General features: G+C 60.4%; 2 protein-coding genes across 14 annotated transcripts in view; one reads left to right on the top strand and one right to left on the bottom strand.

Moving 5' to 3' along the window:
- The window catches only part of Chid1 (chitinase domain containing 1), a 34,497-nt gene extending 27,496 nt beyond the window's left edge, over nucleotides 1-7,001 (top strand). For 3 of the 8 annotated variants that reach the window (XM_058579326.1, XM_058579325.1, XM_058579327.1), the window contains 3 exons: nucleotides 6,177-6,357; nucleotides 6,535-6,577; nucleotides 6,815-7,001. In XM_058579326.1, coding sequence (XP_058435309.1) covers nucleotides 6,177-6,357; nucleotides 6,535-6,577; nucleotides 6,815-6,951 — 361 coding nt within the window. In that variant the 3' untranslated portion in view covers nucleotides 6,952-7,001. Of the gene's footprint in view, nucleotides 1-6,176; nucleotides 6,371-6,534; nucleotides 6,578-6,814 lie in introns of all 8 variants that reach the window. The other 5 variants (XM_058579330.1, XM_046444762.2, XM_058579329.1 and 2 more) reach the window with 3 other exon arrangements.
- A 1,533-nt stretch (nucleotides 7,002-8,534) lies between these two features.
- Nucleotides 8,535-25,892, bottom strand: Tspan4 (tetraspanin 4). Of its 6 annotated transcripts, XM_046444769.2 has the most exons (11): nucleotides 25,674-25,891; nucleotides 24,669-24,780; nucleotides 24,079-24,394; nucleotides 21,997-22,065; nucleotides 18,974-19,053; nucleotides 11,781-11,972; nucleotides 11,099-11,173; nucleotides 10,093-10,194; nucleotides 9,861-9,992; nucleotides 9,706-9,789; nucleotides 8,535-9,015 (listed from the first exon to the last, which is right to left on the bottom strand). In XM_046444769.2, the coding sequence occupies exons 5-11, from the start codon at nucleotides 19,034-19,036 to the stop codon at nucleotides 8,947-8,949; spliced, it is 717 nt and encodes a 238-aa protein (XP_046300725.1). In that variant the 5' UTR covers nucleotides 19,037-19,053; nucleotides 21,997-22,065; nucleotides 24,079-24,394; nucleotides 24,669-24,780; nucleotides 25,674-25,891; the 3' UTR covers nucleotides 8,535-8,946. The 6 variants fall into 6 exon arrangements, with proteins under 6 accessions (XP_046300725.1, XP_046300723.1, XP_046300724.1 ...); XM_046444767.2 differs by lacking the exon at nucleotides 24,079-24,394; XM_046444768.2 differs by lacking the exons at nucleotides 24,079-24,394; nucleotides 24,669-24,780.
- Between the last annotated feature and the right edge of the window lie 41 nt (nucleotides 25,893-25,933).

Genomic DNA, 25,933 nt, shown 5'->3' with positions numbered 1-25,933 from the left:
CACCAGGCCCCCACCCAGGCGTGACTTCCAGAGTGGAAAGCCCTTCATCCGGCCTCTGTCACCTTCCTTCAAGGTGTCTGTAGATAGGCACTGTGGTACATGCCCATAATCCCAGCAGCCTCAGGAGCCTCAGTTTAAAGCCAGCCTCAGCAACTTAATGTGACTCTGTCTCTAGATAAAATATAAAAAGGACTGGGGATGTGGTCAAGCGTCCCTGGGTTCAGTCCCTGGCTAGAAAAAAAAAAAAAAAATGTCTGCGAGGCAGATAGCAGGACGAGACAAATCCAGTGCATGTGACCCTGTCCCTACCACAGTGACTCAGTGGATCTGGGTGTTTCTTCTTCCCATTCTTGCTGGTCTTTTACTCTGAGAACATTCAACCGTAAAAGTCTTGGACACGTGACAGATTCCCCCACTGCCTCCCAGGAGCTCACCCTCTTGTCCTGTGGGTGCTAAGGTATCTCAGCCTGCCTCGTTCCTGGGCTTCTGCACATTCTACTTACTATGTCCTCCCAAAGCCAGTGATGTGGATGAGATGCCCTCCACACCGTCCCCTCAGTGTTTGCAGCCCACGAGTGGGCGTTCTGGGCTTAGTTGGCCTCCTCTAACCAGTTAGAGGCCTTGGGCATGTCCTTTGCCAGACAGGTGGTGGGTTGGGCCAGTCATCATGCATCTGTGGATGTCCCTTAGGTCATCCCATCTCTGGAGCAGGACGGTGAGCCATGGGGTTTCCTCTTGGGATATTGCTGGACCTCACACTTCAGACATGAGGACTTGGCTTCTGCTAAGAAGGGCTGTCAGGCCTGAGGAGTTGTTTAAACCTGTGAAACCAAGGGCATCTGAACCAAGGTTTTGCACTCTACAGGGTGAGATGGGGGCGTGGCTGTTGTTGGCCCCCTCCCCCTGGGAGAAGACCTGGGCCTGTGAATGGGGAGGGTCTCAACAGCACCCACCAGCAGCTCTGGGCTGGCTCCAGAGTCCTGTGCTCACTCCTAAGCCTAAACAGGCCCTGGACGAGGGTGGGTAGTAGGGCTCTTCCACAAGGCATCCTCAGGCCCAGCCCTGCAGGCTCAGGTAGTGGTCACCCACTGCCATCACTCTGCCTACAGGCCTTGGTGCAGCCTGGCTCTTGTTGACAGGACTCACAAGTGACCCCAGTGCCAGCCTCATCTGTGGGTGGACAGTTGATGGGAGTTGATAACCCAGCAGGCTGCTCTGTACACTGGTTTCCAGCTCTGATTTGGCATAGCGGTGCCATGCACCCCTGTGCACCCTACTCAGCAGCCAGATCTGCCCTGCCTGACCCTCCCAGTCATAGTGAGCAAGTGGGCAATGATGCTTCTCCTATTTCCTTCCAGTGTACCCTCATTTACTGCCCATCTGCAGTGGACTCCCCTGAGACTTTTGCATGGGTTGGGGAGCCCATTGCAGGTAGGGCCCTGCTGGCAACTAGAATTTTCCATGGACCCTCTTTACCTGATTTCCTCCAGGCAGGAGCTGGGGACCTGGAGTCATAAGTCACAACCTTCTACAGTGGGCAGCTGCCCTCCCCCTTGGGCCAATCCTTTTGATGGAGGCAAATCCAGATGGGAGAGGTCAACAGAAACAGGCAGATGTAGTTTGTGAGGGGAGGGCCATCTCTCTCTTTAGAGGGCAGGGAGGGGATATGGCACATGTCTGCTCAAGGACCAGTCCCCCTACCCAAACAGCTCACCAGGAGGCAGCCCACAGCCCCTCCATACAGGAGACAGCCAGATGTGAGGCATGGGTGAGTCTCATCAACATGAGTCCCCCAATTCTTTGAGAATTAAGTGGCCTCTTGGTAATAGTCCAGGCAGCCTCTCAGATGATCTGCCATCCTGTTTTGGCCTCCAGCTTGGCTCCAGGGCCCTCCCAGGGTATCAGGGTCAGCTGTCTGGCCATCTGCTTGACCATAGAGCCAGGAGCCATGCTGGGGCAATTGGCCAGCCCTTTCATGCCAGCAGCCGTGACTGTGGTCAGAGCTCCTGGGGGAGCCCTGGTCATTCCCTATCTTTAAAGTGGTCTGGGCTTCCTCCACTGAGAATCCATGTCCCCCAGGAGTGGGTTTGGTGCCAGTTTGTATGTCTCCTGCTGCCAAGTGCCCCACACTACCCTGGTGGGCTGAGATGTCTCCCACTGTCCAGAGGCTCTGCCTGGCTCCCACCAGGCCCAGGTGCAGAGTAGGGTGGCTGGCAGCACCAGGGTCCATCCTGCCACACAGGTCCTGTCTCCTCCCACAGGGGCTGTGTGTTCTGAGCTGGGAATGTCCCTGAGGGGTCACTCTCTATAAGTTACTGTCCCTCACAGAAGGAGAAACAGGGTCAGGTGTCCCTGCCTGTCCCTATGTTTGGCTGACTCAGCATAGCCAGATTGGTGACATCACCATACCCACAGGTTCTCAGGCCCTTCCTGGACAGCTATCCACTCACCCCTGCCCCAAGGAAGGTGCATCTAGGTGGGGTAGCCCTCCACCCCTTGGATATGGAGCTGTTTCCCAGTGGTGAGCCAGCTGGCTGGGAAGTGTGGCATCCTCCGGGCAGCCTTGCTGATGCCCACCTCACAGGGAGAAGTCAGCCGTTACTTCATGATCCTGTGGAAGCCAGCAGGCCCAGGCAGTAGTTGAGAGGGGCAGCCCTAAGGGAAGTACCACCTGGCTCCCCTCTATCCACCATGTCCCCAGGCAGGTTTCCTTGTAGGTATCTGGTAACCATTTCCATCCTGGGCAAGAAGTTTCTACCACTGGTGTGGGTTCTGCTCCTGGGTACAGGTGCGGGGGGGCATGTGGCTTTCATTCTGCCCCCTCCCACCTGGCCCAGGGGAGTCTTCAACCATGGCCTGCTGAGATCCTGATGCCACCCTGAACCCTCCTTGCTCAGCCTGAGCTGGCTTTGCATGTGGGCATGATGTCCCACTACATCCTGGTCAGTCATCTTGCTTCTTGGCTTCTGTCTTTCTCCTGGGCAGATCCAAAGAGAAAACCACCTGCTGCCCACCAGCTCCACGTGGACAGCCCATGGCCCTGGCCTCATCAAGGCCTCCTTTGAGCAGAAACTCATCACCAAGAAGGGAAGCCTGTCTTAGTGGGTGACCAGGGCTCCCACTGGACCAAGGCCATGGAGTTGGCCCCAGCCAGTTTTAGGGCATTGGAGATGTCTGGCCCTGCCCTACTGGGGCACTCCCAGCCCTTTTCCATTGGTGCAGTCCTGGTGGCCTGTCAAGCAGCAGGTCAGCCCTCAGTGGACCCTCTCCACTTCTGTGGGATAGAGATTGCTTAGACCCCGCTTGGCTAGGAAGGGTTGGGGCCGCCATTTCAGCTGGTATGTGGACTTGCAGCCCAGAGCCGTGCTCCTGCTACAGGCTCCGCCACGGGAGGCCCAGGACTCTGCTGTGGATCTGGTCCTGGGTTGGTGGTCCACTGCCCCAGGCTCGTTTCCTTGTCTTCGGTCTGCCTGCAGACCGTGGAAGAATCCCCAAGCTCCGGGCTGAGCCCTCTGTCCATGGTCCTGCCTTCCCTTCCTGCAGAGCTTTCTCCAGTAGTTCCATAAGCTGGTCTCCATGGAGATACCCAGGTCATGGGGGGCCCAAGCATGTCTTTCTCCCTGGATATGTAGGGTGCCTCTTTGTCCCTGGTGATCGCTGAGAGCCGCTGGCCTGTCTAGATAGGTTTTCTGGGAATAAGGTCGGTTTGACACTCCTCACCCTTTGAATGCAAGGTCTGTAACTTAGGGAGAGTGTAATCCAAGTGCATAACTTCCCCGTTTAGAAGTGTGCAGTTTTGGGGTGCTCAGTACATCCCAGGGCTGTGCAACCCCCACCACCATCCAGTTCCTGAAGGCTTCCTCACCCCAGCCTGCCACTCTCTAGCCTGTATCCTGTCCCTGTGGGCTTGCCTGTTTCGGACATTGCCCACCAGTGGACTGAACATGTGGCTGAGGCCTTTGGTTGTAGTTTAGGGAAATGCTCAACCCTCACTTCTTTTGTGTTTGAGTTGGGCCATGCTGTGTTGCTCAGGCTGGCCTCTGACTCCTGGGCTCCAGCCGTCCTCCTACCTCAGCCTCTCGAGTACTGGGTCCCTCTGTACCCAGCTTGCTTCTTAGATATCTACTGTCCCTTTACTCTTCCCTTCCTGTGGGTTTCCAGTGATGCCCATCACAGTTCCTCACCCCTGTCCTCTGGGCATCTTTTTCCTCTGCCTTTTCTGCATCCTCCATCCGTCCGCTCCTTCCTTCCAGGCAGGCCTTTCACCCAGCATGCCTGGCTTCCCCCACCCCCCTCGCTGTGGCCAGGCCAGCACCTGTTGCCTCCCAAAGGCATGTGTGACCCTTTCTGTTCCTCTTAGGAGCCTGGCCCATCATGTGGGGCTCATCTTCCATGCTGACCATGCTCTTCAGGGGTCTCATGTGAACAAGACCCCAAGCCCAGACCTTGCTTATGCAGTGTTGGGGCAGGGGTGCCCTGGCTCAAGAACCACAAGTCTGAGTCTGGGTGGCCCCTGCTCCAGGCATCTTCCTGCAGCCCTCTTGGCACGTCTTTCTACTGTGACCTCCTGATAGGAGGAACCTAGTGCTCCCAGGGGTCCTGGCTGCCCACTCACCTCCTCCAGGGGGTAGCAGATCTTGCAAAGGTGGCCACAGAGGCCCCCAAGAGGAGCAGTATGTGGCCACAGCTCTGCACAGGCATGACAGCCACCTGTCCTTCAGTGACCGCACACATCCCAGATTCCTCCCTCTGAGCCATCTAGGAGACATAGACCAAAGGCAGTCAGCTGCATCAGCGCTTTCGTGGTATTGCAATTAAGGGGGTGGGGGCAGAAATGAGGCAGGCAGAGCTGTGTGCTGGGCCCAGGCCGCGCCTGCTACAGACCCCTCAAACCCCGCAACTCCCCAGGCACCCCATCCCCACAGTGGCTGCTAGACATTGTCAGGGCCTGAACTAGAGGGGGATTCCAGAAAGGGTCAGTGAGAAGCAGAAAGGCCCGGTGTTGCACAGACTGAGTAAAAAGTGCCCACAGGTGCAGTGGCACATGCACCAGTCGTCCTGGCTACTCAGGAGGCTGGGGCAGGAGGACCACAAGTTCAAGAGCTGCAGGTATAACCCAGTGGTGAAGCACTCTGGGCTCAGTCCTCAGGCCACAGATAAACAACAGTGAGTGTCCACAGCCATGGTGCAGGGCTGCTTGTGCCACCAGGCAGGATGGCCTTCTGGAGGAAGGGGGAGCTCTAGCTACAGGCACTTGGAGGAGGTTCAGTTTGGGTCTGGGAGGCTGTGGTATGTCACTGGTCTGGTCCCACCCATACTCTGTACCCACCCTTCCCAGTGTTTGTCCCATGTCTTGCTGGGGCCTGGGAGTGGCTTCTAAGCCACACCCTGCCAGGCTCTGGCATTCAGAGCACTGCTGCACAAGATGACAGCTCCTGTGGTCTGGAAGAGTCCCTGGAGGCTAGCAAGCCTCCAACCTGCTCAGGACTACAGCCTCCCCGTCGGAGCCTCAGGGTCACAAGGCAGCCCCTGTGCTGGCGAACCCCAGATCCTGCAGATGTCCGCTCCCCATAGCCCAAGGCATGGGCTCCTCCCTCAGCTGCAGCCCAGGGAGGTGCCCTGTGCACTGTGTCCTCACACGGCAAGCACTGATCTTGCCATCTGGGCCAGAGAGGGTCCTCCTCCTGCACAGACTACCAACTTCAGAGGGACGAGAAGCTTCCAGAGCCATCTGTTCTGGTGCTGGTGGCCCACAGCCTTGTGGGGCGACCTGCCCTGTTTTGAAGGTGCAGTATGGGCTAGACCGCGACTTAGATCCTCCACCAGCTTCTAGAAGCCCTCATCCTGGCCCCACACCTCGGGAACAGCCTTCACAGTGTAGGTAGAGACACTGGTCTTCAAACCACTGGCTTCTGATGCTCTGAGGGCCTGCTTTCTCTGGATATGGGCAGCATTGTCCACAGTGTGGGCAGGCAGCAGAGGGAGGCCATCTCTGGAAGGCCTGAAACCACTGCCCACAGTCCCTCAGCCCTGGGGCTGCAGCTGAGTGGGACTGCCTGAGGCCCATCTGGCTGGTTGTCCCTCTCTTGAACAGGGTGCTGGAAGGCTCAGGGGTGACTTCTCTGAGGTGGCTCTGGAGCCAGTGGTGTTTCTTGAAATGTATGACTCATCTGCAGCAATCCTGTGGGTCTGGCCCAAGGTTGGCCTCCCGCAGAGCACTCTGACCTGGGAGCTGTGAGGCTGGCTGGCTCCTGCACCCACACCCTGTTCCTCCAGGTACATCCAGACGCTGAAGGACCACAGGCCCCGTATGGTGTGGGACAGCCAGGCTGCAGAGCACTTCTTCGAGTACAAGAAGTGAGTGGGGCAGGTACTGCCAGCCTGGGGAGGGTAGAGTGGGAGAACAGTGGGGACCAGTGCCAGACTGCAAGTGACCACTTCCAGGTGTCTGTCCCTGACTTTACGGGTGTGGGGAATACAGCCCCACAGACTCGGCTGGAGCCAGGGAGGTGGACAGTTCCTCTTGTCTTGCAGGAACCGTGGCGGAAGGCACGTCGTCTTCTACCCAACTTTAAAGGTATGTGCCAGGTGTGCTGGCTGCTGCCCAGGGAGGTGGGACAGAAGCTTTAGTCAGACACGGAGGATGCAGCAGTGCTAGCTCTTCCCACATGAGGGCCCTTGCCTGCAGTGCCAGCCTGCCCAGGAGCCCAGGAGCCCTGGAGCCCAGGAGCCCTGGAGCCCAGGCCACTCTCCCCTGTTGCCCCAGTGTGTGGGTGCAGAGCTAGGCGAGACCCACACCTGTCTGTACCCACAGTCCCTGCAGGTGCGGCTGGAGCTGGCCAGAGAGCTGGGTGTCGGGGTCTCCATCTGGGAGCTGGGCCAGGGCCTGGACTACTTCTACGACCTGCTGTAGACTGGGCAGCAGTTCCAAGGCAGCGTGGACTCTCTTAGTCACAGAGCGACTGGTTGAGTGAAATACAGGCCTCTGCCGCTTGCTGTGAGTGTCTGCTGTGATCCCTGTCCTGGCAGGAACTCTGGGACAAGAATCTGTCCCCTCCCACAGCCTGCTGTGGGCTCAGGGCTTGGGTCTCTCCAGCACTTCCCAGGCTTTGGGCTAGATGTGGATGTCCCACACTTGCCCCACAACTGCACTCGAGGCCTCTGTGGGGATGGCTGCCACAGGGCAGCAGTGAGAGCCTGCACCTCCACTGGTCACCTGGCCAGGCACCTGCTACCTGCAGCATCCCCCCCCCCCCCACTGAGCCTGGTGTGACTGGATGTGGGGCACCCCCCTGAAGCCCTGGCCCAGCTCTGCACTTGTCACAGTGGAGGGCAGCGAGACCTTCCGCGCTGAGTCTGGGTGGGCTCCATCACCCTGTGTGCATGTGGGAGCCACTGAGATGAGCACAGGGAGACACCTGTCCCCGTGAGCAGTGGAGTACCAGGGGTGGTGTGGAAACAGGGTGGGTCCCTGGGGCCACTGAGAATGGGGGTGGGTGGTGACAGTGAGCCACACCTGGTTCTGGTTTCTTTTTTCCTGTGCTGGGGACGGAGCCCAGAGCCAGAATAAGTAAAGTGGATGCTGTCTCAGAATTGACGGGGACTGGCAGAGGAGAGGGAGGCGAGTCAGTGGGAGCCAGTATAGCCAGGATGTGGAGATTGGTGGATCTGGAGCCAGGCAGTGACCAAGAACTGTCTGGTAGGGGTGTCCTTGGTTTGGGGGCAAGCACAATGGGCAGAGAGGGGTCCTATGTTGGACCCCAGGGCATGGCTGAGGCCTTGGGAAAAGGGAGGGTACCACACCCTGGTTTGCGCTGAAGACAGCTCTCACTTCCTCCCCAGGTGTGTGAACAGGTGGCTTTGGTGGCTAGCTGTGTCCAGATCTCCCAAGTCCATGTTGGTTAGATTCCCTGAGGTCCTGTAGCTCCCACTGGAGGGAGGACAGTGGGATATGAGCAGTCACATTGAGCTGGGACATGGGGTGAGGGGGGTTGGTGTCAGCACTGCGAGTGGCCTGGGTGGTGTTCTTTCCTCCCAGGTCATGGCCAGAAGGTGGGTGACAGAGGATTGGGGGTTATGTAGGTGAGGGAGGGAGGGAGGGTGGGATCCCAGAAGGCAGTGCTGAGGGGCTAAGGAATTATGGGAGTAGTTTAGGGGCTGGATGTTTTGCAGCAATTGAAGCTCCTTGGAGGAGCTCAGCCCCACCTTGAACTCCAGGCCATCCTCCCTGCAGCCAGGGGTTCCTTCTCACCCCATTAGAGGGATATTTGGCCTGGAGGTGGTTTGAAACATTTTGACCATTTTTCTAACTCCATGCCCTTTGACAATGGCTGTCTTTCCATCAACCCACTTCATTTGCAAAACTCATATAAGCTTAATCCCGGAAGTCAGAGTTCTGGACAAAATAGAACAGGCTGGGCAGGTGGGGATGTGCCACCCCTGCCCCGGCCCCGCCCCACGCCTCCTGGGCTAATGCTGAGCTTCCCTGGTGTTGGCTTGTGGCTGCCCATCCTGCAGGCGTCCAGGGAGACACGGGCTGCTCACGCACTTTATTAGGATGCACCTGGAGCTGCAGCCCCTCAGAAATGGATGATGGGGGCCCAGCCTGTCTGGAGCACCAGGACCTGTGCAGGGTCTCCAAGGGGTCAGACCTACTCCCCCATTGTCCTCGGGCAAAGGGGACCATGGCCCAGCACCCCCCCATCCCATGTGAACACTGCTCTGGAAGACATAAAAAAGTATCAAAGCCCCTCCCATGTAGGCAGGAGACCCCATGGCTGCCCATGCTGAAGCATTCCAGGAATGGGGTCCTGGGGGTTCAGGGCACCAGCCTCTCCCCTGAGCCCAGCAGAGCACCAAGTCCTGCGATGTGTGGGGGCAGGTTTGGATACAGCCCTGTCCCTGGTGGGTGGTGTCCTTTGGCAGAGAAGCAGGGTGGCCCGTGGTCTAAGCGCAGTAGGTGTCCGCCTTTACCACTTGGCAGTACATGGTCATGGCGAAGGTCAGGCCCAAAATCTAGGGACAGGAAGGAGATAGGCAGGGCTGCTGAAGGGAGCCACAGACCTCTGCTGCCAGGTGCAGCCGGCCCTCCCTGACCTGCTGCCGCAGTGCCTCCTGCACAGCACCTGCTTACCAGCTGTGAGGCCCCAGAGACACATTTCTTGTAGAGTTTCAGCCACGTGGCCCCCATCAGCACTCAAGGACTGTGTTCTGCAGCTTGGGTCACATGACCCTCCCTGCTTGGCCCAAGGCCCCTGCAGCTTGCTCACTGTGCCTCAGCCTAGCTGTGTCTACTTCTGTGTGTGTCACCCAGGCTGGGTGGGCTGCCCTGGTGGCAGGTCTGACCTCATTCTGGAGCACTCTGGTGCTGATGCTCAGGGCTCCCACCTGGACTGGGAGCTGGGGCCACAGGCATCAGGATGCATCTTGTACTGGGCAGTCCTACGACTGCCAGCCTGGGGCTGCAGGAACCACGCACGCTGCCTCCCCTGCTAGGAGACCAGTGCTGGCAGCACCCGATCTGAAACACCAAAGGTCACCTCCCCCATTGTCACCCCTGACCATGCTCTGTGAACCCACATCTGCCCATGACACCTAGAGTCCGCACCTGAAACTTGGGCCACCCCAATCCCAAGCCCTCCCAGGGCAAGGCCATTGCTGCTTTTCCCTGGGCTCAAAAGCCCCCCCAGGCCCTGCCCGGCGCACCTGCACCAGTGCCGTGCACAGCCCAAAGATGCCCACAGCCAGCAGATTCTCCTGGAGCCAGGCCTTCACCGTCTCATAGCAGGGCTGTGGGAGAGTGGAGTCAGCCAGGCCTTGCCTGTCCCATCCCCAGACCCCAGAGGGTGGACTGCACTCACCGCCTTCCACCAGGTGCCAGGCGCATGCAGCCCACAGCTGTCACTGAACTCCAGGCAGCAGGAGTCAGGCACACGGGTGGCATTGTAGACCTCAAACCAGTCCGTGTAGTTGGAGACACCACAGCAGCGGAACTGGGAAAGCAGTGTGTTGGGGCTGGCCAGAGAGGCAAGGGCAGGCAGGGGGCACCACTCCAGCCTTTGCCCCCCCCCCACTCCCCCAGCCATGCCTCACATCAGTCTGAATGATGCTCCAGGCGTTGGTGAGGCCCACGTTGCCCTGTGTGCCATACAGATGCAGGCCCTTCTTTAGGTCTTGCTGGGCGTACCTGTCAATCTGGGAGTGCAGTGGGGTCAACAGCACTCTCTAGTGGGTGCCTTCCAGCTCCACTGCCTCCCTCAGCCAGACCTGCCCTGCCCTTGTCCTGCTCTCACTTCCTGGAGCCCACCCCATCGTGCCCAAGGATACAGCTCCCAGCCTTATGTCCTTCTGGAAGCCCTCAAGGGCCCCAGGGCCTCAACCCCAGGCTGGCAGGGCCTTGAAGGGCCTGGGATAGAGCACAGGCTGAGTGGAGGCATATACGTCCACTTAGTACAGACAGGTTTGTCTGCTCTGCAGCTGACAGCCTGGCTACTATGCCCAGGTCTTGACTTCAAGGTCATTCTCTGGTGAAGGAGCCAGAGCCCCTGGGGAAGCAGAAACCCCAGGACCGGCTGGGGTAGACACAGTAGGCCCTGAGCATCCTGTAGTGCCAGAGTCGGGGAGGTCTCCACAGAGAAGCCTGTGCTGGGGGTCATGACCACAACCCTGGGTATCAGACCCTCCTGCTAGAAATGGGTAGCCAGGCACAGTGGCCACACTTGTAATTCCAGTGACTCAAGAGGCTGAGGCAGGAGGATTGCAAGTTCAAAGCCAGCCTCAGCAGCTTGTTGAGACTGTCTCAAAGTAGAAAGGGCTGGGGGTGCAGCTCAGTGGTAAAGCACCTGTGGGGTCATTCCCCAGTACCACAACAAATAGCAGCAGCAAGTGGGAAGAAGAAAACCCACAGCTGGGAACAGTGGCAACGACACCATGTGACCCAACACTCAAAGCATGCACTCGCCAGAGGTTGTCCAGCAGCCTGGCCACGAGTGGGCAGTGCTGCTCTGCCACCTGAATGACCATGGCCCCCCCAGGGGGCCACTGTGCCTCAGGAGAGTCCCCACCAGCCTGTGCTGCTGCCTGGACTCCGCAGCCTTACCTTGTCAGTGTAGGCGAAGAAGAGCACAGCAATGGTGGCCTCCAGCAGGAACACCAGCAGCAGCAGCAGGAAGAACTGCAGAGGGTGGGAGCAGGGCCTCAGCCCCAACCTGCCGGCAGGGCCCCGGATCAGCGCCCTCCACCTCCACCCTCAGCCGCTCTGCACACCTCAAGTGGGAGAAGCCCGGTTCGCTAGGCTCTGGCCCTCGCTGCCTCTGGGATGTCCTCACGGGGACATGAAATAGGTCCAAACCCACTTACTCATCTGGGACTTTATGGGGCCCATGAGTGTTCCTGCCCCCTCCCCGGGGCGGGGCACGGAGGGAGTGAGTCAAAGACCTGAGCAGGCCCTACCCAGGAAACCCCGAGACTCAGGACGCCCCCTAGCCCTGCTGCAGGACCCAGCTGGCAGTGGTAAGGCGCCTCCTCCGGAGCTCACTTTCCCAGGCCAGGAAGCGTCCCTCCGGGAACACTGTAAGGCCAAGGTGAGGGTCTCTGGAGGGTCCTGAAGGCAGGCAGGTAGGTCCAGGCCCAACAGAGCTGCACGTGTAGCAGGGCGTGCCCAAGTCCTGTTGACAGGCCACTGCACTCCCCCACATTCTGAGAGCACCCCACAGCCCCTCAGGCCAGGACAGAGGTGGAGCTGGCCGAGACCGCACAGCCCCAGGACCAGGCACACTCACGGTGAGCAGCAGGCACTTGTTCTCCTTGAGGGCCCCAATGCAGCCCACAAAGCCGATGGCCATGACGAAGGTGCCTGTGACGATGAGCAGGTTGGCAGCTGACAGCGACGGAAAGGAGGAGGACAGGGTGGCGAAGTTCCCCTGTGTAGCAGCCAGCCAGATACCAACACCCAGGACGCCACAGCCTCCCAGCTGGGGCCGCAGTACCGAGGAAGAGAAACAGGATGAGGCCACCCCCAGGGAGCTCCTACCCCGACCCTCACCAGCCCCACTGGCCTCCAGGGTCAGATACTCCCAGCACCCCCACTCCTGCTGCCTGCAAGAAGCACCCGGCTTGTCCCTTCTGCTGTCCTGCAGGTCCACCCACACCAAAGCCTAGTGCCCACCACAGGAAGGCCAGGACAGGCAGGTCCACCCCTCTGGACCACATGAGGTGGTCAGGCTTTTCAGTGGGTGGTCCTCAGGATTCCAGACACCAGGCCCTATGTCGCCACCTTCCCTGGATCTCAGGTGTCTGTCTGTGCCCTGCACCCCAAGAAGGGAAAACCTGGCTCCTGGTGCATCTGCTCATGATGAGGTCATGGTTCCTCACTGCCACCTGGACCTCATCCCCTCCCTGGATTCAAGAGCTGCTGACCCCTGAGACTGGAAGTAGGAGGGTCTCGCCTCTGCACAACCACCTGGACCTCATCCCCTCCCTGGATTCAAGAGAGGGACTCTGAATTCCCTCATTGCCCATCATCACGAGAATCAATAAAGTAAGAGCAAGCATGGTGGTGGTCTGCAATGGTGACCAACAGGGTCTCAGGAGCAGGGTTGGGAGCTGGGAACCACGGCTCAGCCCTTGTCCCCACTGAGGTCTTGGGTTCTGGTGGTTTAGGATAAAAGCAGAGAATGTGTGCAAGGTGGTGTGTGGGTAGGGAGGTACCACCAGCTACTAGGCTCTGGGACTGCCACAGCCACTCCTGGGATGGAGCTACTGGAGACCCGCATACGCCCCAGGGCAGGCTCGAACCCAGATGTGCACAGCTCCATGGAGACGCAGCATCCACCCAGGGCCACAGGGACCTCACCACCCCACAAAAGGCTCCTGAGCCCTGGTGGCCAAAGAAACGGAGCCTGGGCCCTGCAGGAGACAGAACCCTGCCCCAAGAGGCCTGGGTGCAGGGAGATGCCACCCATCCCCACTTGCACACTGGACCCTCCTGATTCAGACTTCAGCCCAGGTGGCAGGGTCAAGGGCAGGGCTGGCAGCCACTGCTCCCTCAGTACTAGCTGGCCAAGACACGTGATGCACTTCCTGGTCAAGCCCAGCTGGCAGGAGCCTGCAACAAAGTCGGGGCATGAAGCTCCTGCCCAGGCCTCTCACTGGTGTCTCGGGCCCCTCTGGGTCAAACCCCGGGAGACGGGACAGTCCCCTGCTGAGCACCCATGACCTTGCCTGTCCAATCTTTCCGGGGTGAGTGCAGCCATTTTCTCTGCCCGGTAATTCCTGCTAAAAACCAACACTTGCACTTGGCATTCAGCAACAGAACATCTAGATGCTGTGAACTCAGCCTGACCTGGGAGCTGCTGACCCCTGAGACTGGTCACTGTGCTCGTGGGACTCTCCCAGGCCAGGCCAGGGCAAGCGTAGGAAAAGCATGGGTCCCTATGTTCTGGACCCAGGGAGGGGCTGTTGTGGACCTGGCAGAAGGCCTTGCCACACACCCTCAGATGGCTCCTGAGCAAACCTGGCCAGGGGCTGCCACAGAGGAGACCCTGGCGAATGGAGAAGGGTGCATGTGCCTCAGGTGGCACGAATGTCCCCTTGCTGTGGGACCAAGTTCTGCCATGGGATGGAGGAAAGCCCTCCACCCCCAGGCACCAGCAGCTGGGAGTGGGGTGCCATCCGTGGTGCTGAACAAGCAAGGCAAGGGGTGGCGGCTGGATGCTGCGCAAGTGGGTACTGCTGTTTTCTGGGGGTGGGGGAGGCCTGGCCAGGCACCTGCTCACCTCGTACTCCTCCTGACCATGTCCCCTGCATCATGCCCCAAACACAAAGCTTCCACGAGCCATGACAGACAGGGTCCCTGGTGTGCCCTAGGCCATGTTCGTGGCCTAAAGCAGTCCCCAGGCCTGGTGGGTCTTCCAGGACCCAGTTGGGTACCGAGGCAAACAGGCACCTGAGCTGCTGTGCAGGAACACCGGGGGGAGACACACCCGGCCTTGTCCAGCACTGCCCTAGCAGGGCCAGGGAGGTTGGAGGGCAGGGCTCCCCAAGGCCCGCTGGGTCTGCGTGGAGGAGCCTGGACACCATAGGGAAGGAAGAGGCAGGCCCTAGGGTCAGGCCCACCCACAGGGCTGACCCCAGGCCTGGTGCCTGGCTCAGTGCAGCCTTGGCTGTGGCCAGTCACACCGGGAGGGCCGCACCTTGGGGCTGAGCACCCAGGCCAGTGATGGGCAATCCCTGAGCAGAGGGGAGGTACATGTCATTCAAAGCCCCACTGCCTGCACCAGCCACCTCTGCCTTTCAAGGGCGGCAGACAACGTGTGTCAGCAGGAAAGCAAGCTGCTGGAGCAGCCCTGGCACGGGACACACAGGTCATGGGTTGGACACCACCGTGGAGAAGGGCTGGCCCCAAGGAGGAGTGCCCATTCCAGGAGGTGGGCCAGTCCCCAGGACAGCCTGGGCAGGTCGGGACCCTACACCTCAGCCCCACCCTCAGATGGGAACTGAGCACTCCACAGACACCTTGCCCACCTACTTGGCCACTGCCCACACTGACAGGCGACACCAGCCCACACACCACCAGACACTCTTCACACCACACGGCAGTACACACACACGGTCACATGATACTACACCCTGAAGCCCACTGTCCCCTGGGGCCCACCCCTCCCACAAACAGCAGGCATGGGCACACAGACGGAATCCTGCACAGGCAAGGAAAGTCACCGAACCTGTCACTTCAAAAGTGTTTCTGCACATGCAGCTTTTGAAACATTTGGGCAGGAAGACTACAGCCTTGGGCTGGGGTTGTGGCTCAGTGGTAGAGCACTTGATTAGCATGTGTGAGACCCTGGGTTCAGTTCTCAGCACCACGTATAAATAAATAATAAATGTTCATCAACAACTAATAAAAAAATTAAAATTTTTGCTTAAAAAAAAATTACAGCCTCGTAGTACAGGAGAAATGGGCTCATTAGCCTCAGAGACAGACGCAAAAGACAGAGCTCAAGGGCTGGGAGGCTGGAGTGGTCGTCTCCGGGGTCAGACGTGGGGGGCTGGGACCTCCCGCTCCAGCACTCCTTCTCCAGCCCCCAGAGACAGACTGCCTCTCACTGTGGGCGGGAGGCAGGACCCCTAGACAGCCTGGGGGAGGGGCCAGGCATCCTGGGGGACGGCAGCTGAGGAGACACAAAGGAGAGGGGCTTCCTGCCGTCCATGTCCCCAGCCCAGCTTTGAGAAGAGATCACTGGATCTAGTAACAGACTTCATTTGGTGATCTTGTCATAAGCAGTTTCAGAGAGATCTGAAGACTGGAAGTCAAACAGGGGTACGCAGAGATGCTGCACACGACCGACTTCTGGGTGCTATCTGTGCAGCTTACCTGGCCCCTGAGCTCTGCTGACTACTGATACCCATGGCAGCCCCTGGCTTCATGGAGGCTGGTAGTGCCTGGCATCCATCAAATGTGCCCTCTCCACTGGGGCTGGTGCCAGCCAGCCCTCCACCCACCACCCGTCCGGCCACAAAGCACAGTGTAGCAGATGGACAAGCAGCTGGCCACGTCCTGGGAACAGGGTGGAGGGCTAGGTCCCTGCAGAAGCCCCTCTCCTGCCAGGTTGGCAGAAACATGACTGGTCTTGGCTGGGAGGTTGGCCACCAGGTAGAGTGAGTTTTCTTACTTAAACTTGGATGTAATTTGTCCACTCCCAAGACCTGCCCACCCAGCAGAGCACCAGCCTAGAACCCACAGCTGGGCAGGCGACCCCCACCCTGCCACAGCAGCCCATCAGGGAGCCACCTACTCTGCAGGGCAGGCAGGACTGTGGTTTCCCCCTGGGGTGTGCTTTCCTGTCATCCCCGCTACTGGCTGATACAGGCAGTAAACGGAGGGTTCCCTCAGTGTCCTGGCTCTGCCCTTTGCTGTCCCCTCCTCCATCAGACTCAGGACACCCTCCTCAAGGGCCAGCAACAGAGCCACTGTCAAACATCATCTCAGTTCACCAAGGGTGAAAGAAAACCAAGGGCTAGGCAAGGCCTCTGCCTGGTGACTGGCAGGACCTTCCTTTAGATTCCAAGGCTACCACGGGGAGCAGCCCAGGCAAGACAGAGCCCAGAGAGGCCCAGGCCCCTCCCAGCAGAGATGGCAGGCAGAGCATATACCCTGCACCTCCTCCAACCTGGGGCCTCTGCCCACCTGGGGTCAGCACAGGCAATGGGCAGATGAGGGTCCTCCCACATCTCTGTTCTGGGGTCCTGATCCTGCCTTAGGCACAGCCCCCAGGGGGTGCCGAGGAAGAAACTGATGCACCCAGCCAGGCAGGACTTGCTGAGGTCCTGGTGTCTGGGTAGTGGAGACAGGCTGGCAGGTAGGGCTCTGACTCCTACTCTGGCCACCTAGATAGTCCCTGACCACAGCATGCAGGGAACAGCTGGGGGCTTCTGCTGAGAAAGGCTGGGAAGGGCATAAGGAGGGAGGCCTCCTGAGCAGAGTGGGGAGGGGCCACTGTCTGGGAGAAAGCTGCGTGGCTGAGGTCCAGGCCAGCACCCGGCCCGTACAGCTAGGGAAGCATCCCCATCCTGCTGGCAGGCTCGGCCCCACTCAGACTGGCCACCGGGCTGGAGCAACTGCCCGTGGGCAGAGCCCCAAGTTAGGGCAGGGGTGGGGAGGGGCAGGAAGAGCTTGCTTTGCTGCTGCCCCACCCCTGGGGACCTGGAAGAGCTTTGTTGGCAGAGACCCAGCTGATGACACAGCCTCAGGCCTGAACACAGGGGTCCCCGGGGCCACCCCATCCCCACCCCTTCACCACCACTGGCACCACAGCCCACCCCACCTCGTTCATGGGCCCTGCACTCTCCTTCTCCCACAGGATGGCCTGCCGGGGGACACCCCGGGTAAGGGACCCCGAGTCTAACCTGCCACTCCACTGTGCACATCTCAAAGGAAGGCTGGGCAAAGCCACTGCTACCCACAGAGCCAGTCGGCTGGAGGAGGCAGCTGCCAGGGGTGTCCCAGCAGGGGTCACGGGGTGGGTGCCCTCTGAACTCTGGTTGCAGGGTTAGCTCCAACTGGGAGGTCAAGGAAGCCACGCAGAAGGGGAAGTCCTGTCAGCTGATCTCCCAATATGAGTGGGAAATGGAGTGGGGGCAAAGTCCCTCCTACGGGCAACAAAGGGCACAGGGTCCCAGGTCAGGAATGAACCAGCCCCACCTCTCCCACCCACAGCCTGTCACCGTTCAGAAGGGGTTCAGGGAAAAGACAGGGTGGACATCACACCTGCCAGGACCAAGGCAGGAAGCTCCCCTAAGCCCAGCACAGTCCTGCCTGTTCACAGCCCTGCGTACTCCCCTGTGGTGGCCTCCAACCCAGGACACAGCCCCTGCTCCGGTCCTAGGCCTCAGACCTACTGGGCACCATTTGGGGAGAGGGTGGCAGGCAGGTGTGTGAGACTAGCTGCAAGGGACTTAGGTCTGAGGCTGGGGAGTATAATTGGGTAATAAAAGAGAATCAGATTTTCCAGCCTAGGGGTCCCCAGGGACCGCTGATTTCTTCTTTCCCAGGTGGAGGACATCATTTAGGGAACAGCAGAATGTGCCTGCTCTGTAGCTGTAGGGTGCATATAGGGTGCAAGGTCCCACAGGGGGGGCCTAGACTGCTGAGACCCCCTTTGAGGCCCCCTTCATCTCTTCCCTGCAGACAGGTGTCCAGGTCAGGAAAGAGAGGGTAAGCAGATCCCCATCTCCTGCCCAGGTCCTGCCACTAGGTTGCCTGTCTCTTCACACCACCACCCACTCCCCTTCCCACTGCTGGAGACTTGCTGACCCTGCACTGACCACATTGGTGCCCACTGAAGCTGCCCAATCTTACCAGGAAGACATTTCCCCACACACCCACCCTGCCGCCCACTTCCTGGCCTACAGGGCACTGCTCAGCCTGAGGCCTGGGTCTTGCCCCTCCCAGAACTCTCTTGCAGAGGACAAACCCTTGAGGTGACCCCTTCTGGAGTTACTCCCCACAGGCAGCCCAGGATGGCTGCCCTTCTCTGTGACCCCCCAGCCCCTGCCCCAAGCCAGGCCAGGCAAGAAGGTGGACCCAGGTTACAGCATGTGCCAGAACTGAACCACATGCACATGGCAGCACCTCCGAAGTCTGAGCTCAGCTGCGTCTCCTCACTCCTGACTCAGTGGTAAAAGGAGAGTCCGCACAGGAACTAAGGACAGAGCCTGGAATGACCTGGGGTGTCATTTCTCCACCAATCCTTCCCAGCCCAGCCAGTGAAGCCCCAGGCCCAGCTCAGGTAATGGGAGTCCCCCGCCCCCAGCTCCTCTGCGGGGTCTAGCCAAGCTTGCTCCAGAGCAGCCAGGTGTGGAACCTGCCGGGGCCCATCCTCCCTGGTGTTCTAGGCTGGAGGGGGTCACCCTCTGCTCCACCAGCAGGCAAGTCCCAACCCCTGCTGCCTCTCTTGCTTGTCAGCAATCCCCGTTGCACCTCTACAAGTTGGGGAGGCTGGGAGCCAGCGCCTCCCCAGCTCGCCCAGGAGTCCCTTAAGGTCCTGCCGCTCACTCAGGCCGTGCACACTATTTCTGGGGCCCTCTGGGTGACTGGGGTCCACCTAGGCTTGGCAAAGTTTCCTCAGGGCAGTCCTGGGGAAGGAGTCCCAGGGTTAGCGCTACAGAAGAAGGGGGCGAGGCAAGGACGCAGGCTGTGGAAGCCCAGAGGCAGAGGGTAGGTGCCCGCGCAGTGCTGGCCCTGACCAGGACTGGAACCCCCACCCCAGCAGAGGCTCAGGGTCGGGAGGGCCCAGCCCCATCCGGCGTGCACGTGCGCAACACATCCTGTCTCAGCAGGAGGGGCAGGCGGGCAGCCCAGGAAAGCAGAGGTCCGGCGACACCCCGCGGCTGGTCAGCCAGACAGCAGCCCCGGGCCCTCCCCAGGTCCTGGCCCCCAGCCCTCCTCGAGCAGCCACGCTGCCCGCGCACTCACCCAGAAGAGCAGGTTGAAGGCGAACATGAGGTACTTGACACCCTGGAGGCAGCCGCGCGCCATGCTGCAGCGCTTCAGCTCTAGGAGGAAGATGAAGGACAGGTCCAGGTAGAAGACCACGTACTTGTTGCCCTTGGGCGACGTGTGGCGGGCCTGAGCCGCCTTGGGGCCGGGGTTCGCGTGCACGCCGAAGAAGGGGCTGCCGCCCGCGTCCTCAGCATCCCCGGTGCCCGCGCGCCCATACAGACTGCTGCAGCGCCGGAAGGGGCCGCCGCGCGTGAAGCCCGGCTCCTTGCCCTCCGGCGACGGGCTGCGCCGGTACGTGGACTCGTCCGTGCTCGAGCGGCGCATTGCGCCGGGGTGGCCGGGGCCACGGCCGCCAGGAGCACCGGCTCTGGCCGCAGTCAGCGCCTGGCGCTCGCGGTCCCGGGCCGCCCCATCCCGCCCTGGCCCGGCCCCCGCGGTGGCAGCGGGCGCGCAGCTCCGCGCTTCCCGACACCTGCCCGCCGCCGCGCCCCGTGCCGACCGCCAATCCGGCGCCGCCCCGCCCCGCCCTGCCGGCCAATCGCCTGGCCCGGGGCGCGCCCCCACCCTTGCGGGGTAAGGAAGAGGCCCACCGAGGCCAGAGGAGCCTTTGAGGGGGCAGATACTAAGCCCCGCAGCTCGTCCCCCAGCCCACGCCCCTGGCCCACCTCACCCCACACTGGCCCGCCACGAGACGGTGGCAGAGCAACCTCGACCCGTGCGAAGGATGTGCAAAGCTCTGTGCAAATTTAGGGGTGACCCCGTTGCTGTTGGTGGCAACGTGGCTCCAGCTTTAGGTACCTTGGGGAGCCCTGGATGCCCCAGAGGGATTGCCTGAGAGGTTTACTCACTTAAAAGGAGGGACCAGACAGAGGAGCACAGGAGTGACCCCAAAGAAACCGGCAATTCTCCACAGACCCAGGGTGCTCAGGCTGGGTTCTTCCCCAGTCCTATCTCCTAGACTTGGGGAGCAGGGCCTGCTTCACAAGCAACCAAACAGTGAATGTTGGTCTTGAGAATCCACTGATACCATCTGAAATTCTCTGTAATTTCTGAACAAGATGTCCTGAATTTCAGCCTGTAGCCAGAGACCCCACCCCTCCCAGGCACCAGCAAACAGGGGAATAGGCATGGATGACCATGCACTGGTGAGCACACACAAGTTCCAATAGCCCATCACATGCCCACAAAGGTGGAGGACAGATGTGGGCCCATGCACCACCCCATGTCTCTGCAGCTCCAGCCGGCTTGGGCAGAGGCAGGGGGACCACAGCAGCCACAAATGTGCTCTGCACCCTGGGTTTAAGGCTGCAGCCAAGGCTTTCCCTGTCACCATGATGGTCATAATAGTGGTGCCCACTCCATGGACAATCCCGGAAACTTCAGTCCAAAGAGGGAGGTCTTGCTCAAGCTCCCAGACAGTCCCCGGCAAAGTGGAGGCTAGGAGAAGGAATGAGGAAGGGCCAACAGAGGGAAAGGAGGGGTGCCCATTGGCAGGGCTGACCAGATCTAAAAGCCCAGGCCTTTAAAAAGAAAGAGATGGGGTTGGGGCTGTAGCTCAGTGGCAAAGCACTTGCCTTGTACATGGGAGGCACTGGGTTCAATCCTCAGCACCACATACACAAATAAAATAAAGGCATGCTGTCCATCTACAACTATCAAAAAAGTTTAAAAGTGGGAAGTGGCTCTGGGAACCGTGGGTACCCAGTGAGGTCCACCCCTCTGGAGGCTGGAGGGTTCACTGCACCAGCCTTCTGCTGCCCCCTGAGGGTTCCGTGAGGATCTGCAGCCCCAGCCTTGGCTGGGAGGCAGAAGAGCCCCGTGCACAGGAAGCCTATCAGGAGGTCTCCGCCTACCACATGGCCAGCCTGGGGCTTCCCACTACCTCCCTCATCCCCTAAGGATTCTCTGGTGTTGTGGGCCCACATACCAGGAGCCCAGCTGAGAAGCAGGAAGCAGAGTCCTCCCTCAAGGCCCTGCAGAGACCACTGCCCACAGCTCTGCCCAGGGAGCAGGTAGCAAACAACGACCCCACAAGACCCCTGGCGATCCCCTTACCCCCTGCCCAACAGCCAGCCTTGCACACCCGAGGGTGGACACACAGGGCTTGGGGGAAGTGAATGCACTTGTGGACACAAGAAGGGCAGAAGCCACAGGGTTCCAGGGAAGGCTTAGGGCTGACCAGAGGTGCTGACCTCTACGACCAAAATCACCACCCACATTACATCACACACTGACACTCCCCCCCAGCTCTGGAGTCAACTGCTAGGCTCCCTCTTAGGTGGCCCTGCAGCCCGGGGACACACAGACTCAACCACCGGACAACCAGATCCCCAGCAGTGCCCACACAGTCAGCTCCCCTCCTTGAAGACCAAGAACAGGAACTGCCAGCTGAGTGGGGAGCCCAGGGCAGTCTCCCCACAGCCTGACTCCAGAGCAGGGTACCCAGAGCCAGGCAATCCTGAGCCCCAGCTTTCCAGCACCCCAAGTGGCAGAAACTGGAAGGGCAACAGTTATGGACAGGGTGCCCCAAGAGGTGCCAGAGGGTCTGGGGAAAAGGGAGGAAAAAAGGGACCTGGTCCGAGCTCCAGTACTGAGCCCAGCACTCAGGATGCCACTCCAGTGTGCCGCACCTGCACTGCTCTCCCTTCTCCAAGACCCTGCACACAACACCCACATTAGCAGATGAGGCCCGTCTGACATGAAACCCGAAACCCAACCCAGGGCCCCAGGGCAGTCCAGCAAGGACTGGGCTCACTTCCGCGCCAAGTTGGATTCAGACAGTGGCATGTCACCTGTCCACAGCAGGGCCCAGGGTAGGGACACCGTGCCTCCCTGGCCCAGTGCCCAGCCCCTCACCACAAGGGTCCCATCCTCCACAGTGTGGGGATGTCTCTCCCAGAGCCTGAAAGCCAGCAGGCCAGGCCTCTGGGCCTGGTGTGGAAGACCAAGAGGCAGCCCCCGCGCTGCCCACCATGCACTGCCCAGCCACGACCTACCTTGGCTCACCACGGGAAAGAGACCAGTGGACTGGTGAACGGTCAGCACAGCCAGCGCAGGGTTGAGCTCTGCAGGAGAGAGGGCAGAATGCAGGCCACACTACAAGTGGTTTCCCCTGCAGGTGCCCAAGGCCATGAGGGAGGTGTTCCAGTGTGGGCAGAGAGGGGGTGCACAGCCAGACTCCAGGCAGGCCTCTGACCAGTGGCCCAAACCAGGGCAGCTTTCCAACAGGGACTGCTCTTCAAGTTCGCCCACCCCAGCCTCCCAGACGCTCAAGCAGGATCACAGACTGGCCCACAAATAACGCACGGGCAGGAACACACGTGCTCAGAGACATGCAGAGGCACACGGCCAGGACATGCATGTGGGGACATGCAGTGGGGTCCACCCCACGGCCAGTGCCCAGAGAGCTGCCTGCATCTTCTACTGCCCACCAGGTGTACCCGTTCCCCACCCCTCTTCAGCTCTCAGCAGACTGATACCCACACTCAGGAAGGGGCCTGCTCAGCCAGCTATGCCCCATGAAGCTCATCCATCTGCCATCAGGGTCCCCAGACCCTTGGCTACGTGGGAGGAGGTATGGGTGGGAAACTCTGGGGGGTGAGCCACAGAAGGCCACGGTACCTACCTGTCCAGAACACATCCTACTCAAAGAGGACCTCCCCAAACTCCAAAGAGAGGTTGCCCACAGCAGCCCAGGGCAGGCAGCAGAGCCACCCTCTCTGAGACCCTCAGTGGGAGAGTAGTACAGGCTGGGCTCCGGGGCTCAGAGCCCGGCTCTCCACACACAGCCCAGCTGGCCCGGGTAGACAGCAAAGCAGGAGGCGGGGAGGGCTGTGCCAACATAAACAGGCTGTGGTGTGGCCTCCTCAGCAGCTGCAGCCATGGCCTTGCTGGGCCCAGGGCTGCCCCAGGCAGAGGCACTGCAGACACCTGGCCAGGCAGGGTGACACCCCACACAGTCAAGCAGGGACCAGAAGGTGCACACAGCCCAAGTAGGACCATCTCCCTCCCAGCCTAATCTGAGCTCCTGGAGACTGGACACACCCCTCATACTTCCCCACCCACTTCAGGGAGGGACAGAGATCAGGGATGGGGTGGGAAGTATCTCAGTGGTCATCAAAAGGGCCCCAGTCTCTCCTCCTGGAACACCGGAGCTCAGCACCTTCCCCTGCTCCCTCCCCTTCGCCCAGAGGCGTCTCTCTATTGGAGGTCACATGGGAATGGGGGTAGAGGAGACACAATTAAACCTTTGGGGTGCCCATGTCTGAACAAAGCTAAGCCAACCCAGGCCAGGTGCCCCCATGCCATGCACTCCTACAGAACAGTCTCTAGCATATCCTTCTTGGGCACCTGGGATGGATGACAGTGATGTTCCCAAATGCTCCCAGCCAGGTATGTGTCCAAAGGGTCATTGGGTTAAGCCAACTAGTCACCACCACTACTGCACACCCCCACTTGCCAGGACCCCCATAACTGTGAGGAGGCACTTGGGTAGCAGACACTGGAACCTTCAGCACACAGCTAGCAACCAGAGGGACAGGGTGTGTGCAATGCCAGCAAGGTATCCAAGTAATCAGGCTTGTGACCCGTGCAGCATACTCCCCACCGAGCACACCCACAACACCCATCTGTCCCCGATGGGCTGAGCCAGAAGGCACAGATATGGAGGGTGAGGCTGGGGTCCCCAGGAGAGAGTCACCATTGCCATTCTTGGATGACAGCTTCTGGTCCCATCAGAGCTTTACAGATGGGGAAGCTGAGACTGTGATCCAGGGCCAGAGGCACAGCTCAATTCCAGCCCAGTGCTCTGCTCCCTGGCCTCCACCACCCTCCCACCTGTAGCTGACCTGTTTCCAGGGCAAGGCCCAGGGTTTGGGAGGGGCTCAGCAGCCAGAACTTCAATCACAGTTTTCCCTTGTTCCCTGCTCAGAAGTGACCCCTCCTCTGGCAGGAACCATGCCAAGCAGGATGCCAACCACACATCCTGGTGCCTGGACCCCACACAGAAGCATAACCACCTCCTGCTCCTGGCACCACTGTGCACCCTTCTGGAAGCCTGGGTGCCACCTACTGCTCACCAGGGGAGAGGGATTTTTTGAGCTGGCCAGCTGGCAGGCACTATAACCTGTGCCTCTGTGTGTGCCTGAGCTGGCCCAGGTCCCAGCCTACTTCTGCCCCCAAATGCACACGGAGGGACACATCAGCCAGGTTGGAGGCACGGAGCAGGGCTGACTTCTGAACTCTCCAAGGTCCTCAGGTCTAGCCTGATTCAGAGCTCAGGACAGGCCTGAGACACAGAGCCAGGGAGGAGCAAGTGCCCGGGGACAGGCAAATGGGCTGAAAGGGGGCGGCCTCAGGGTTCTCTGGTCCAGGTCCTCTCCTAGAAAGTCAGAGCTGGAGGGAGGAGGTAGAGGGTCGGAGAGAGGAGGATGCCACTGCCCCAAAAAGCAGCACCCCCCAACCACGGCCCCAAGCATGCATGCACGTGGAATTCAGGGAATGTCAAGTTGGCTCAGGCCTCTCTCCCAAGTCTCTCCCAGAGTAAACAACTTTTCCAGGCAAGAGCAGGGGTGGGACAGGCCATCCCTCCTCCAGGAAGCCTTTGGCCCACACCCATCCCCAGGGTCCCCCTACTGACATCCTGGACCCCATTCCCTGCCTCCCTCACCTCCAGTAAATAGCAGCTTCTGCAGCTGAGCATGGGCCAGACCCCAGGCCGCTGTGACTCAGGGCGGCTGTGCTGCCCTTATGGCCAGGGCAGGATGTTCTGTCCACTCAGCCTGGAAAGAGGGGGCAGGAAAGGGAAGTAAGTAGCCAGAGCTCGTGGCTCTGCACGTGGCCCTGTGGGGGATGGCAAAATCAGCTGCGGAGGTTGTCCAGAGTAAGGGCGTTGGTATAAAATCTAACGGGCAGCGGCTGTGTTCCACTCCCGACCCAGGAGACCCTCCATAGCCCTCCCCTACAACGAAGGCCAGAGTCCAACATTTGCCCCAGAGGGCAGTTGGCAGATGCCTGGGACTCCACAGAGCTTCTCTCCGAACTCCACGGGCAAAAAATCTGCCTCCAAATCCTCACCCCCAGATCCCAAAGCTCACCTCCTCCATCAAACCTCCCTGCCCCCTCTACCCGGTCCCTCCCACCTCTCAGGCAGTCCCATCACAGCAAGAAGGTGCTGAGTCCAGGCTCGCCCCACCCCATCAATGTCCTCGAAGTCCTCAGTGGCCCGCAGGTCCTGCAGCCACAACCCCGGGGTCTGAGTCGTGTGGAGGAGGCTCAGCTCAGAGCGCACCCGCTCCACGACGCCCTCCCTGACCACTTCCCCCGCCCCCTGCTCAGAGGCGCTCGCGGGCATCCAGTGTTCACCAAGCCCGCCGTCCCGCTCCCCTCTCGGGCAGGGAAGGGTGTGCGGCGAGGAACTGCCTGCCGCCGTCCAACCCAGTCGCCGGGCAGCCGGCGGACCTGCGACGGCATGGGTTGGGGACGTGCAAACTCCGCCGCAGGCGCCTCGGGGCGCTGCGGCAGGACCCAAGTGAGGACGCTGCGTGGCGGGGCCGCGCGCCGTCGGGCAACCCCTGTCCGGGCCGGCCACTGGTCGTGACCCACGCGTGGGGCTGGACTCGCACTCCCGGGTGAGCTCGAGCACGCGGGACCCGGCCTGCAGCCGGCGCCGTACCTGAGAGCGCGGTCTCCTGCTCGACGCCGCTCCCGCCGAGCAGCTGTCAGTCATGCGGGCACGAGAAACGCGAACCGCCGCCGCCGCAGCCTTTACGGCCGCACTGGGACGCCGTAGCGCCGGAATGTACCACTGTGGCGTGCGGGGACGCCACGTGCTACTGCTTCGGACGCGCGGGCCCCAGAAGCCGCTAGCGCGCGGGGATAACTTGTCGCAGCTGGGACGGGGACGGTGGCGGAGAGCGCCAGGGCCGTGGGGGC

This window comes from Marmota monax, unplaced genomic scaffold, assembly GCF_021218885.2.
Source record: "Marmota monax isolate L192 unplaced genomic scaffold, Marmota_monax_Labrador192_F-V1.1 WCK01_AAM20220418_F8-fsc00038, whole genome shotgun sequence".
Lineage (NCBI taxonomy): Eukaryota > Metazoa > Chordata > Mammalia > Rodentia > Sciuridae > Marmota > Marmota monax.
The sequence above is the reverse complement of the archived record's forward strand: the minus strand, read 5'-3'. Positions and strand labels throughout refer to the sequence as shown.

Excerpts from the sequence above, each read along its gene's own strand:
- Tspan4 (XM_046444766.2), bottom strand. The coding sequence starts at position 19,324 with ATGCGCCGCTCGAGCACGGACGAGTCCACGTACCGGCGCAGCCCGTCG. Across the intron at positions 11,174-11,780 it reads ACAAGTGCCTGCTGCTCACC|TTCTTCCTGCTGCTGCTGCT; the intron begins GTGAGTGTGCCT and ends CACCCTCTGCAG. Across the intron at positions 10,195-11,098 it reads TCTTCGCCTACACTGACAAG|ATTGACAGGTACGCCCAGCA; the intron begins GTAAGGCTGCGG and ends CTGCACTCCCAG.